At 36.5% G+C, this 13447-nt stretch overlaps 1 protein-coding gene across 1 annotated transcript in view; it reads left to right on the top strand.

Annotated features, from left to right (window-relative positions):
- The window catches only part of LOC123665291 (glycerol-3-phosphate acyltransferase 1, mitochondrial), a 44264-nt gene extending 31196 nt beyond the window's left edge, over nt 1–13068 (top strand). Inside the window, exons 6-16 of the mRNA XM_045599613.1 lie at nt 1477–1713; nt 2433–2525; nt 2712–2806; nt 4031–4266; nt 4978–5173; nt 5682–5866; nt 6097–6235; nt 7966–8168; nt 8753–8889; nt 9677–9822; nt 10860–13068. Coding sequence (XP_045455569.1) covers nt 1477–1713; nt 2433–2525; nt 2712–2806; nt 4031–4266; nt 4978–5173; nt 5682–5866; nt 6097–6235; nt 7966–8168; nt 8753–8889; nt 9677–9822; nt 10860–11053 — 1861 coding nt within the window. The 3' untranslated portion in view covers nt 11054–13068. The remainder of the gene's footprint in view (nt 1–1476; nt 1714–2432; nt 2526–2711; nt 2807–4030; nt 4267–4977; nt 5174–5681; nt 5867–6096; nt 6236–7965; nt 8169–8752; nt 8890–9676; nt 9823–10859) is intronic.
- Nucleotides 13069–13447: the final 379 nt, after the last annotated feature.

Raw genomic sequence — 13447 nt, 5'->3', positions numbered from 1 at the left:
TACATACATAATCTAATTTATAAAATTCTCGTGTCGCGATGTTTGTAGTTAAACTCCTCCGAAACGACACACATACATACATAATCTAATATATAAAATTTTCGTGTCGCGATGTTTGTAGTTAAACTCCTCCGAAACGGCTTGACCGATTCTCATGAAATTTCGTGTGCACATCGGGTAGGTCTGAGAAGCGAACAACATCTATTTTTCATCCCCCTAAATGTTAAGGGTAGTCAACACCTAATTTTTTTTTAATTTTTAGATAAATTATTATTTTATTATTTTTTATGATACAAAATTAAAAATTACATAAAAAAGCCTAAATTATCAACCATCTACGGTTAACTCCTATTTTGAAATAGCGTTTAGCAGCAAGACAACGTTTGCCGAGTCAGCTAATATTATATATAACTTAATACTATTATGCAACTGTCGTAGAACAAATAAGAATATATAAATATATACAAATTAATCATCTTTTTAAAAGATTCCAGTGATGTTGCACGTCTAATATGTAATGGTAAAGTATTCCATCACCGTGCAGCCTCAATACTAAAAGACTTGCTGTAGAAGGCATTAGAGTGATTACAGATTTTCAAAGTAAGATTTTCACTAGACGACTAATTACATGTAGGTATAGCGCAAGGTACCCAACAAGCGTACAGTCCGCGTGATAGTAGCTTAACGTATTTTACTTGATAGAATGATTTGTATTAGAAAGAAGTTTTTCTTTACCTATCAGAAAACTCTCAAAAGAGAAGGCTGCCAAAAATAATTTACCAATAGAAAAAACAATATACATACATAAAAATATTTTAAGAAAATGTGACAATCTTAATTGTTCTCAAATCAAACAGTTTTCATTAATTTTATGAGTAACAAATTATGAAAAATAACAATCAAAATCCAAGGATTTTCCTAATTATTCTGATTCCCACTCGAAGTTTCTATTTTATATATTATTGTTAGCAAAAAATATTTTTATTGTTTTAATTAAATTTAAATTAGTTAAGATTTTTAAAGGTTAATATTTTTTAATATGTATTTATTTGCATTAAGTTTAACAGTTTGACGTAAATTACATCTACAAAAAAATTAACGACCGCCAGATATAACCATTAAATTTTACCATTCATATGATTTGTAATGTCTATATGAACTGCGATAAAAAATATTCATTTGAATACAAAAACGGTGTTTTTCAATGAGATCCAACAAAATATATGAATAAACAAAATATACAGATTACTAGAAGCCAAGTTGTGTCGAAAATAAATAAACATAAAATTCAAAATCAAAGAAAAAATACTTCATTTACGTAGACTTCGGATGCACTTTTGAATCGTCGTTTTACTCAACAAAATTTTATTTGCTTTTAAAAACAATAATAACTAATTTATTAATAAATTAGTTTTATTAATGATATAGTTATTTAACACTGTATATCTTATTTAACCCTCCCCCCTTTTTTGACAGACTGGTGGCATGGTTATGCCACAAGGCGGTTCGCCGTATTGCCGGTGGAGGGTGCGGAACCCGGTCTGCTTGTGTAGAAAGGCTTCGGAGGGCTAAGGCCGCGGGCCTACCGCTAGTGTTTGTACCGTTACATCGGTCTCACTTCGACTACATCCTGGTCACTTTCACACTGTACCTGACTGGTCTCCGACCGCCCTTAGTAGCGGCTGGAGACAACATGAGGATACCTTTCTTTGGGTGAATTACTATTAAATATAAATTTTTAAACTTTTACGGTCATTATGAAAACTTTTGATTCTAGGAGACTTAGACGCCATGGTCCTGGGTGACATATATATATCCGTGTTACACTGGACCATGGGGTATGCATGGTCGCCAAAATATCGGGAGTTTCAAAACGATAATCGCAGTAAGTTCCCTAGAATCAAAAAGGTAAATATAGTTAAATGTGTTTGACATCGTCTGTTCCTAAGATTGGCAAGTTAATGACTGTGCTAACAATTAGGTAACAGTTGGCTTATATAGACATATATTTTTTTGTAATAAATGTTCATAGAATCGAACACACAACACCTAGAGCAAAAAGCAGGGTCTCGATTTTTCCTATTATTAGACTATATTGTTCTGTTACACTCTCAAACAAAATGAAACAGACTGTAACCGACTTACTGCTAGCCAATGACTTTCTCACCATAATGGAAATGTTAAGCCTTAATTCGCCACGCTTCTCCATAGAAGTTATTAGGCATTTATAGATAACAACTAGGGCCGACAGCGTTACGTGCTAACAGACACACGGTGGTGACACCTACAAGAAAATACATCCAAATCTAAAAAAAAAACATTATAAAGAAATATATTCATGTGGTAATCGAATCTGCCATCTCCAGTAGTCATTGGATCATAGTACTCACCAGAAAGGTTCCCATAATATCCAAGCTAATTTCTAATTTTAGATGGTTCCTACGTTGCTGTGGTGCTTTCTTCATTAGACGACGAGTTGACGGGTCTGAACACCACGGCGACCCAATATATAAATCTGCTCTAAGGTACTTAATCAAAATCTATTTTCAAATGTTTATTCCTTATCCTTTATCATTTTTGTAAAAAAAAAACTTCTTTTCTAGCTATATTAGTAAAAAAACGATATGCACTTTCTATTAAATAATAAATTATTTTATACTGTACAAAACAGTCTTAGGCAAATAAATTTAAATAGAAAAATTCATTTACAGGGCATATATCCTAAATAGTCTAGCAGCTAACAATAATCTAGAATTCTTCATCGAAGGTGGACGCACGAGGACAGGAAAACCTCAGCTGCCAAAAGGTATGATATTAGTTACTTTATGTGTAATAGCCTAACTTAATATTTGTATCACAATGTTGCTCGAATCTGGATATTTGACTTTTACTCAAAAAATCTCTTTCGAGACAAGAATGTTAAAACACGTGATAATATTTTTGAAATATGTACTACTACACGTACAAAAAAGGTAAAAAGTAGTAGTGGACATAAATTTATCTCTTCTTTCACCTCCTAAGAGAAAGCGTATCTCGAACTTTCTTTCTTGTTTAGTTTTTTTGGCAATAAAAGATCTCTACTGGTCAAACTTAACCAAGCTTGATTTTGAGGCGTTGCTCGATAAGTACATAATATTATAAATGTAATAAACTTTTGCTCTTTATTTCTTGCAAACATAAAGGAGGATATGTACCAGGTGGGTAAGTATTTTATAGAAACAAAAAAAAAGGAATAAACTTTAAAAAAGTAATTTGTATCGATATATCGCATCGTAATGTATCGCATGCCATATTATCGAATCCTTTTTTTATCGATAACAGAAATGCCCAACACGATACGATATATTGAAATATCGATACGACACATACGACCTTGTAAAGATCTCAAAAAATTTAAAAAATTCATATTTAGTTACATCATAAGCATTATAATAACAATGTTTAGTAATACTACTCATTCGTCACATTTAAATAATATAGGTCGGAGAGGTTTAGTATTGCGATCTACATAAATTTAACTTTAAACAAAGTATTTTCATAGTTTGATGTGATACGTAGATACGATATTTTAATAAGAATACGATATATCGCAAGGAATCGTAAGGCTTATAATATCGTATAGTGCTGTATCGATATTTCGATATAGCGTATCGTATTGATATCTTGGTCCCAAAGTTGATCCAAATATCATTTTTTTTAAATATCAAACTGAGTTAGTGCTAGATATAGCAATGGTGATTAGAAATACAAAGCCAAGATGAAACTATTATTTTCTTCGTTGAACTGTAACAATTATTAAACAAATAAGTTCATATAGTTCTTCAACAAGTCATTTGCACTCCAACTCTCACATACAGTCATTCTCACAAATACATGACTATTATTATGTATTTTTATAGTATTGATATTTACTTAATTTCTAAATTATGTGCTGTATCTTTACTTCAAGGAAGAGTGGACCTTAATTTATGTAACTTAAGATTGGAAATAAATATTTTTATTTATTTATTTTTTTGAATGTTTTTTTCAGCTGGCATTCTCTCTGTGATATTAGACGCGTATCTTGACGGTACAATCGACGACGCGTTGCTAGTGCCCGTGACGCTAAACTATGATAAATTGGTGGATGGTAATTTTGTAAGGGAACAGTTGGGAATGCCAAAACAAATGGAAACATTCTGGTCGGCCCTTCGCGGTATTTGGAGGACCTTAAATACAAACCACGGTGGTATTAGAGTGGATTTCAATCAACCTATATCTCTTAAGGTAAAGACATGAATTTATAAACATTAGTCTCAAAATTTTTTCTTACTGCTCAACTGCTAGCACCTCAATCCTGAATAGGTTTCAATCCTGAATAGGTTGTTACAGAATGCGTTGAAGAAATAAAGGTTCACTGCTCGTTCCCCGTAGGTGATAGCGTGATAATATGTAGCCTATATGTTGACCCAACTTCTTAATAATATTCGTGCCAAATTTGAAGTAAATCCATGCAGTACTTTTTGAGTTTATCCCAGACATACATTCAGACAAACAGACTAAAATTCTAAAAACTATATTTTTGTCATCGGTATCGATTGTAGATCACACCCCAAGTATTCTTTTAAAAAAATATTTAATGTACAGTTTTGACTTTCCTACCATTTTTTTTTTTTGTCTAGATTATGCAATTTATATTTCATATATTTGTCTAAACTAGAAAACCAATAAAATTAAGAAATTTTAAAACGAAATTATCCCTAGAGTGCAGATTTTAAATATTAAAAAGGTTTAGTAACTATGATCAAATAAAAAAAATATCAATCTGTCACGGTCCTAAGATAATAGGAAGATAGTATGAATGTCAGTAATATGACGTCACACCGCCCCATACACAGACACTACCCAAGCAAACCATATGTATAGCACGTGCCAACTTTAGTTAGTCTACTTGCACTGTTCTCTCGATCATTTAACTCAATTAATTTATATTTCCAGGAATTAGTAACGTCGTTTCAAAAGTATAATTATCTGAAAGCCCCAACAGAAACGACATTCACACCTCAAAATGATTTAGCGGTGAATCTCGACAGACAGATACTGTACAATCACAGTCACAGTAGTTTGTTCGGAGCTGACGTCAGTACCGAGCAAAAAATGATGGTAGAAGCGATCGGGAGACACCTAGTTTATGGTAAGTCTGAAAAACTATTTTTAATTTATTTTCTTTGTGTTTATAAGAGATTCGGTACGTCTTTTTTTTTCTGGGTACGAGTGTGTGTATGTGTGTGTGTGTGTGTGTGTGTGTTTGTTTGTTTGTAGGATAAAGATTAAACACACAAAAACTACGTTATTCAGTTACCTAGGCTAAAACATAGCACGCTCCATCCCCCATTGATTTTATATCACTAAGTAGGCTTGCAAGCGCAAGGCCCACTTTATGGTAAGCTATTACCGTAGCAACACAACACTTCTTCAGAGCAGTATTGTTATCAGCCATTGCAATCAAAATTGATAGCAGCTATGGTCTTATGAAAGGTTAAGGTACTTCCCCACTTGGGCTGCATTAAATTTTGAGCAAGATTTACGAGCATCCTGTTTCGCCCTACCTCAAAAGTTTTATGCCCTACTTAAAAAGTCCAAAATAGCTCTATTATAAAAAAAAACAGATATTTTTCAACTTGGATAATTTCCATTTACAGACGCAGCTCAATCAACGGCGCTTATGTGTACAAATGTGGTGTCATACGTGCTTCTGACTGAACAGAGGAAAGGTTGTAGTTTATCTGCCTTGCAAGCAAGTGTGGATGCGAGAGGCAAGGCACTGAAGATAGCCGGAAGAGATCTCGGTTACACGGGTGAACCGCACCTCGTAGTAAAGAGAGCTGTAAGTACTTTTTTAAAACTAAATACTTCTTCTGAGAAAAGATGATAAATTTTATTAGGCTCGAAGGGCCAAATCACAATCTTACGTGCTTTCAGTAAAGCGGAAGATGCCTTTATAAATTAAGTGCTTTATTCGCACTTCTGTGTATATTTAATTTTTTTTTTCAATATTTGGTAAAGCCTATAACAAGAGTAGTTTGGTGTATGTAACGTATCGCCATCTGTCCCCAGCTAGAGACGCTGGGGAGTGCGCTGGTCCGAACGGATAACGCAAGACGAGTGTGTGCGCAACGCTCGGTGGCCGCCGCGCTCGAGCTCGCCTACTACGCCAACGCGCTCGTGGCGCACTACGCCGCGCCCGCCGTACTCGGTGCGTGCCGGCCTCCCGCACACACGCACACACCACACGCACACACTACACGCCCACACGCACACACCACACGCACACACTACACGCCCACATGCATACATCACACGCCCACACGCACACACCACACGCCCACACGCATACACCACACGCACACACCACACGCCCACACGCACACACCACACGCACACACCACACGCACACACCACACGCACACACCACACGCACACACCACACGCACACACCACACGCACACACCACACGCACACGCCACACGCACACACCACACGCACACACCACACGCCCACACGCACACACCACACGCACACACCACACGCCCACACGCACACACCACACGCACACACCACACGCACACACCACACGCACACACCACACGCACACACCACACGCACATACCACACGCACACACCACACGCACACACCACACGCACACACCACACGCACACACCACACGCACACACGCACACACCACACGCACACACCACACGCACACACCACACGCCCACACCACACGCCCACACCACACGCCCACACCACACGCACACACCACACGCACACACCACACGCACACACCACACGCACACACCACACGCACACACCACACGCACACACCACACGCACACACCACACGCACACACCACACGCACACACGCACACACCACACGCACACACCACACGCACACACCACACGCACACACCACACGCACACACCACACGCACACACCACACGCCCACACACACACACCACACGCACACACCACACGCACACACCACACGCACACACCACACGCACACACCACACGCACACACCACACGCACACACCACACGCACACACCACACGCACACACGCACACACCACACGCACACACCACACGCACACACCACACGCCCACACCACACGCCCACACCACACGCCCACACCACACGCCCACACCACACGCCCACACCACACGCCCACACCACACGCCCACACCACACGCCCACACCACACGCCCACACCACACGCCCACACCACACGCCCACACCACACGCCCACACCACACGCACACACCACACGCACACACCACACGCACACACCACACGCACACACCACACGCACACACCACACGCACACACCACACGCACACACCACACGCACACACCACACGCACACACCACACGCCCACACGCACACACCACACGCACACACCATACGCACACACGCACACACCACACGCACACACCACACGCACACACCACACGCACACACCACACGCACACACCACACGCACACACCACACGCACACACCACACGCACACACCACACGCACACACCACACGCACACACCACACGCACACACCACACGCACACACCACACGCACACACCACACGCCCACACGCACACACCACACGCACACACCATACGCACACACGCACACACCACACGCACACACCACACGCACACACCACACGCACACACCACACGCCCACACCACACGCACACGCCACACGCACACACGCAGACACGTACACACGCAGACACGTACACACGCAGACACGTACACACTCACGCTCAAGCTGAAGCTGAGCGGAAATTAACCCTAAATTCAGTAGCACGATGACATCCATTATACTGTTTTTTTTTATCGTAAAATGACTAATAACTTCAGTTATCATAAACTGGCCATAAAACGAAACAACTAAAATTAATTCAATAAACTTATTTTACAGCAACGGCCTTAGAAAGTATTATGTACAATCAAAACGTTGAAGACGATACGGTGCGACATTCCGAGCTAATGGAGGCGGCGCTCCAGTTGAGCGAGATATTGAGCCAGGAGTTCATACTGTGTGCGCCGTGTACGAGGATAGAAGAGAGGTTATTGGAAGCCTTGGGGGACCTTCGTGCGCAGGATATACTCTTAGATACAGAGGTATTTGCTTTAAACATAAACTCTCAATCCCCCCCCTCATCCAGTCCGGAATACCAATAATACACAATAACAAACGTTTGCCGAGAGCGGGGATCAAACCAGTGACTGTTAGTGCAACAACCATTGCTGTTGCCGCTGCGCCAACGCTTCCACAAATTTTTTAATTTCTACGGAATGGTACTTTGAGATGAGACCTTGTATAAATGTAGTACTCCATTAGGATGTTTACCTACTCTTCCAAATATTTCCGTCGAATGGTCAAAGAGTTCTGGAGAAATACTCCTTTAAAATTATCACACATCCTTAAAATAGATTTTTTTTTACGGTTAACATTAACAGCTATGTGTCTAATAAGTTACATACCTAACACGCTGGTGTTCTGGGTTCAAATCTGACATTGGTATTTTACTCAATGTGTTTTTTTTTTAAGTTAAATTAAATATAATTAGTTTTATTTTTTACTTAAAGTAAAAATATTTACACTTGTAAAGTATCCGAAACGTCTGGCATCTAAATAACTTAATAAACCGCGATAAAATCCGAAAAACTTGTTTCATTATAATAATGAAATAATGTTATTTCAGACCCCTGACGCGTTAGAAGAGCAGCGCTGGTCACGTCGCTTTGCGAAGACTTTTGACGATGATGAAGACGAGCCTCGAGACCCCACCTCCGCCCTTAAGTACAAGGTGGCCAACACACCAGAAGCCCTCGCTGAGCGGTAACTTACTTTTGTTTTATACTACCAGGTGACAAACAAGCGACCCACCTGATGGCAAGCGATTACCGCAGCTTATAAACGTCTGCAACACCAAATATCGCAAGCGCGTAGCCTACTCTACCCGAGATTCTCCCCAGGAGATTTCTATTACTGGTCGAGAGCAGTGTTATTTGGCTGTGATCCTTTGTAAGGTACTTGCTCTGTCAAGCTGATTCGGATTTGGAGAATCTTTCCTCAATAAAAGATAAATGTCCAAACCACTAATGATGATTTCCTACTTTGTTAAGGGGCCAGAAACGTGCAATACACGAACAAAATATGTATGACCTATGAATGTCATTGCCATTGCTAGCAAATCATTATATGTGTCAAATGTGTGTCTATAACAGGCTTATACATACAAATGTCATATATGTACCAACTACCAACCAGCTAATTAAACGCCAAAGTTGGATGACTTTCTTTCTTTTTTTTCCTATGAAAGAGCAAGGTTGAAGTTTAATGCGCTTTGTTATTCCTAACAATAATAACTTCAAAACTTAAATATTGAGTTGTAATTGGGCCTAGTCAGTTTTGAACCAACGACAAATTTTTTAAAAAGATTACCTTTTGTCTGTTTAAAAATAAATTGTAAGGTTAAACTCACATCCTCAGTTATACAATTATTTATATTTCAAACGACTTTTTGAGTTCCTCTCGACGAGTATAATTCCGGTTGCACATATAAATCATATGAAAAAATTGTTTGTAACTACATTTAGATCTTATATAATTGTAATGATTTCAGACGTCGGCTAGTGCAAACGATCCGGCCGCTATTAGAGGCTTATTCGGAGACTTGTCGAAATATTCGCGACGCGTCACAAAAGGAAGTTGTGGGCTCCACTCTGGACTCTCTACTGGATAGATATGCACAGAACAAAATGATTTACGGTCAGTATCTAGCGCACCTAAATCCTAGAGAATAGGCATGACGACAGTATCAAAAAATCGTCAATTACATAATTTTATGGCAACATTCATGTTAAAAATGTTAAAAATACTGGTTTATTTTTATTTTAAAAAAATCAGATTATTATGATTTTCAATAAAATAAAACATTAAAATACTGCAATCGGCCATTTTGATTGAAACATGAATAACGGCGCCTGAGGTCAAGCTTAGGTAAACACCGCTCTCAATACGCTAATTCACTGTTTTGTTCTTAGACACAATGACATGTTTACCTAAGCGTGACGTCAGAGCCGACGCCATGATACCTGCAGCCGTTTTGGCACACTATTTGAAAAAAATATTAGAAAAATACTTTACACTTCCTTAAACTTAAGTTTATTACCGAAATAAAGGCTTTTTTCGTAAATAGTGCCAAGATTTTGTGTTGTTGACAAGAACTAAATTTAGAAAAAATTTAAGCAAAACACGAATACGTTTAGTACCTAAAAACTTCACATAAATGTATATAATATTTACGTAAAATATAAAACAGTAAGGACACGTTTCTGTTTGCTATATATATATGTGTGTGTGAATATATTAAACTGTGAATATTACCAACAGGTTGTTTCTCCTCATGCATTGGTGTTTATTATTTATTATTTTTACTAGATAACTTCCAACATTGACATTTGTTAGCGGTAATGAGATTCATAACAGGATGTTTTATAGCCTATAATATTTTTTAAAATTGACCATTCAAACGAACGAATTATAAATTCCACCATATAATTTGAGCACATACAATGTAATACTACATAAACAGACGTTGTCTTGTCTTGTAAACTGTGAAATACAAGAAATTTTTAAACTGCCTGTACTATTTTCCTAATTTTTCATTACATAAGAACTACAAAGTATAAGAAAACTATACTAGCATAAGACGTTGTCGAATTTTGCGCGCTTACCAACATTTGAGCGTTATTTATTTTTATTTATTTAGATTACTCTTATAATATTAGAATAATAATTTTCAGGTGAAGCAGTTTCAACAGACGCTATAAGGAATTGTCTGAGGCTGTTACGCCAATGGGGCGTTGTAGAATTATATACGGACAATCGTGAGAGAAAAGTACGAATATGTACGCCTTACGACGATAAGAGTAATTTAGACAATATCTGTGCTAATATACACAAGTTTAATATGGACACGCCGTTGATTAAGTTATAAGTGAAGTGTTTTTTTAGTCCTTTAATATGACGAAGTGATTGGTGGAAGTTGTTGCTATTGCTAGTGGATCGCTATCGCTAGCTGTCATCTGTCAGATACATACATAGCGCTATAGAAAACAAAAGTTATTTCTCTGTTACTTTATTAAACCTTATATCATATTCAATTATGCAAATTAACTGCCTATTTGACAGATAGGAGAACAAAAGGATAACAAAGCTTTAGTAAAACGATCATGTTGATATCTTTTGTTATTTGAAATGTAACTTATGTTATAATTTTATTACACATTATTTTTAACCAATATGTTATGGTAGTCGATAGTTAACTACTTTGTATCAAAGTTTGCGATAGCGATTCGATGTTATTGCAAACAGCAATGTTCAACAATTGACTCCCAGTTTTGGCACATTGAATATGAGCTGTGAATGTTTGAGTGCTTTAGTTAAAAACTAGTTTACTTTTTATTAATTTAAGGGTGATAGATTTATGTTTTAAAGTGAATTAAATTGAACAATTGCAATATTGTATACGTATGGACAAAGGAATCTTACATATGTTGCATTTATTTAGTCACATATTCTATAGCAATCAACTCGGAAAACGAGATATGGACGGGTCTCAAGATTAAAATCTAATCTTAGCAATTGTCACGAAGCTTAGAAATTTTGTGGAAATATAATCAACGACTGAAATTAAATTATGCTATATTTATTATATAAGAGCCTAACTAATTAATGTATGTATATAAATAAAAGTAAAATGGATTTCGTTGTAACATTTGTACAAGATTTTGTTCTTGGGATCCATCAATATATTATATTGACAAAAATTTTCTTAGCATATTATCAATTGAAATGGTATTTTCTATCTATATCTCAGAATATATATTTTCATTTTTAAATCTGAAGTTGAAGTTAATAATCTATTAACAAAGTTAAATTTAAAAAATTGTATAACATTTAATATTAATTTACAACTGAAAGCTGAGAAGGTAGAAATGATATCTGTGCCTCCTGTAAAAAGTTATACAAGTCGAAAATAATCACTTTACAGTCTTTACAGGAGAGCAAAAACATGGCTAAAAAAATCTTGTTCATGGACTAATTGGACTGGATTCAATATTTTCTAGAGTAAAACATTATCTTTCTATATATTAGTTTATTTAGTAAATATTTTATTATAAAAGTAATTTACGAAATCTCAGTTGTACATTTTTCCACAATTTTTAAGTGCTAAAATTATGTGATGTATTATACTTGTATATAATACATTTAAATTACACCCATAACTTGTTTTTGTAACTCCTTTTAAAAAAATTATCTTGGTATAATGTTCCTTAAACAAAAGGTACAGATTTAACTAATAATAATAAGATAGACCTATATTTTTTTGTTACAATTTGACAAATATCGATATTATATGTTACAAAAATATTTCCCCAACTATGGAAGAACGTGAGTTAGTCCAAAAAAATCGATTATTTTTCTTTGATAATGCCTGTAATCACATCACAATAAGGGTAATATAATTCGATTAATATCACTTATCACAGAAGCCAAAGCTTTCTCAAGTGGTCATCAAATTTAACAGCCGATCTCAATAATCTGTCCTTGATTTTGTTTACTAAAAAAAATGTTTGATATAAAAACTGTACAAATTGTCAGTGTATCCTCATTAAAGTAGGAAATAGTATATTAAACAGATTTATGATTTACTGAAACTGTTAATTAAAGGACCAGTTTACAGGAGTATTGTGACCATGTTGTTTAAAAACTTTACTTTTTCAATGTGCCTAGAAGTTTTTTAACTGGGTATGTTACAATCCTCCAATGATATGACGGTTATGGTGATTTTGTGATCTATATTAAGACATGTATAAAATACGTAACCATTGTCTACGATATATCATTCTGTATATAATTACCTATATCTATCCTATATGATGTGTACATGATGTGCAAAGAACAGTCAAGAGAATGCTTTTCGACATAGAAATAAAAATGTCATTTTAAGCTGTTTGAATTATTATATCTATATACCTATTATCAGTTTTCGGAGTAAATTGTAGTATGTTTTAGGTTTTTGTCAATATAATTTGTTAGGATATATGTTTCCCTCACACGGCTATAGCACGGACGCGGAGCACGAAGAATTTCGTACAATGACCTTTTTGCCTACTGCCTGTGGTTCTCAAAATTTTATATAAAGTACAAAGTTTTAAAAAATCGGTAGAGTTTAGAATTTGAGATGTCTTAGGGAACTCGTTTTTTTGCAAACTATACTAAATACTACTACGCTGTCTGTCCATGGATCGGTCTAGTCACAGAATAAAATATTTTTTGTTTAATCATAGAAAAGAACTTTATATATATTATTACTATGTGTACAATT

This window comes from Melitaea cinxia, chromosome 23 (assembly GCF_905220565.1).
Source record: "Melitaea cinxia chromosome 23, ilMelCinx1.1, whole genome shotgun sequence".
Classification (NCBI taxonomy): domain Eukaryota; kingdom Metazoa; phylum Arthropoda; class Insecta; order Lepidoptera; family Nymphalidae; genus Melitaea; species Melitaea cinxia.
This window is presented reverse-complemented; position numbering and strand designations above follow the sequence as displayed.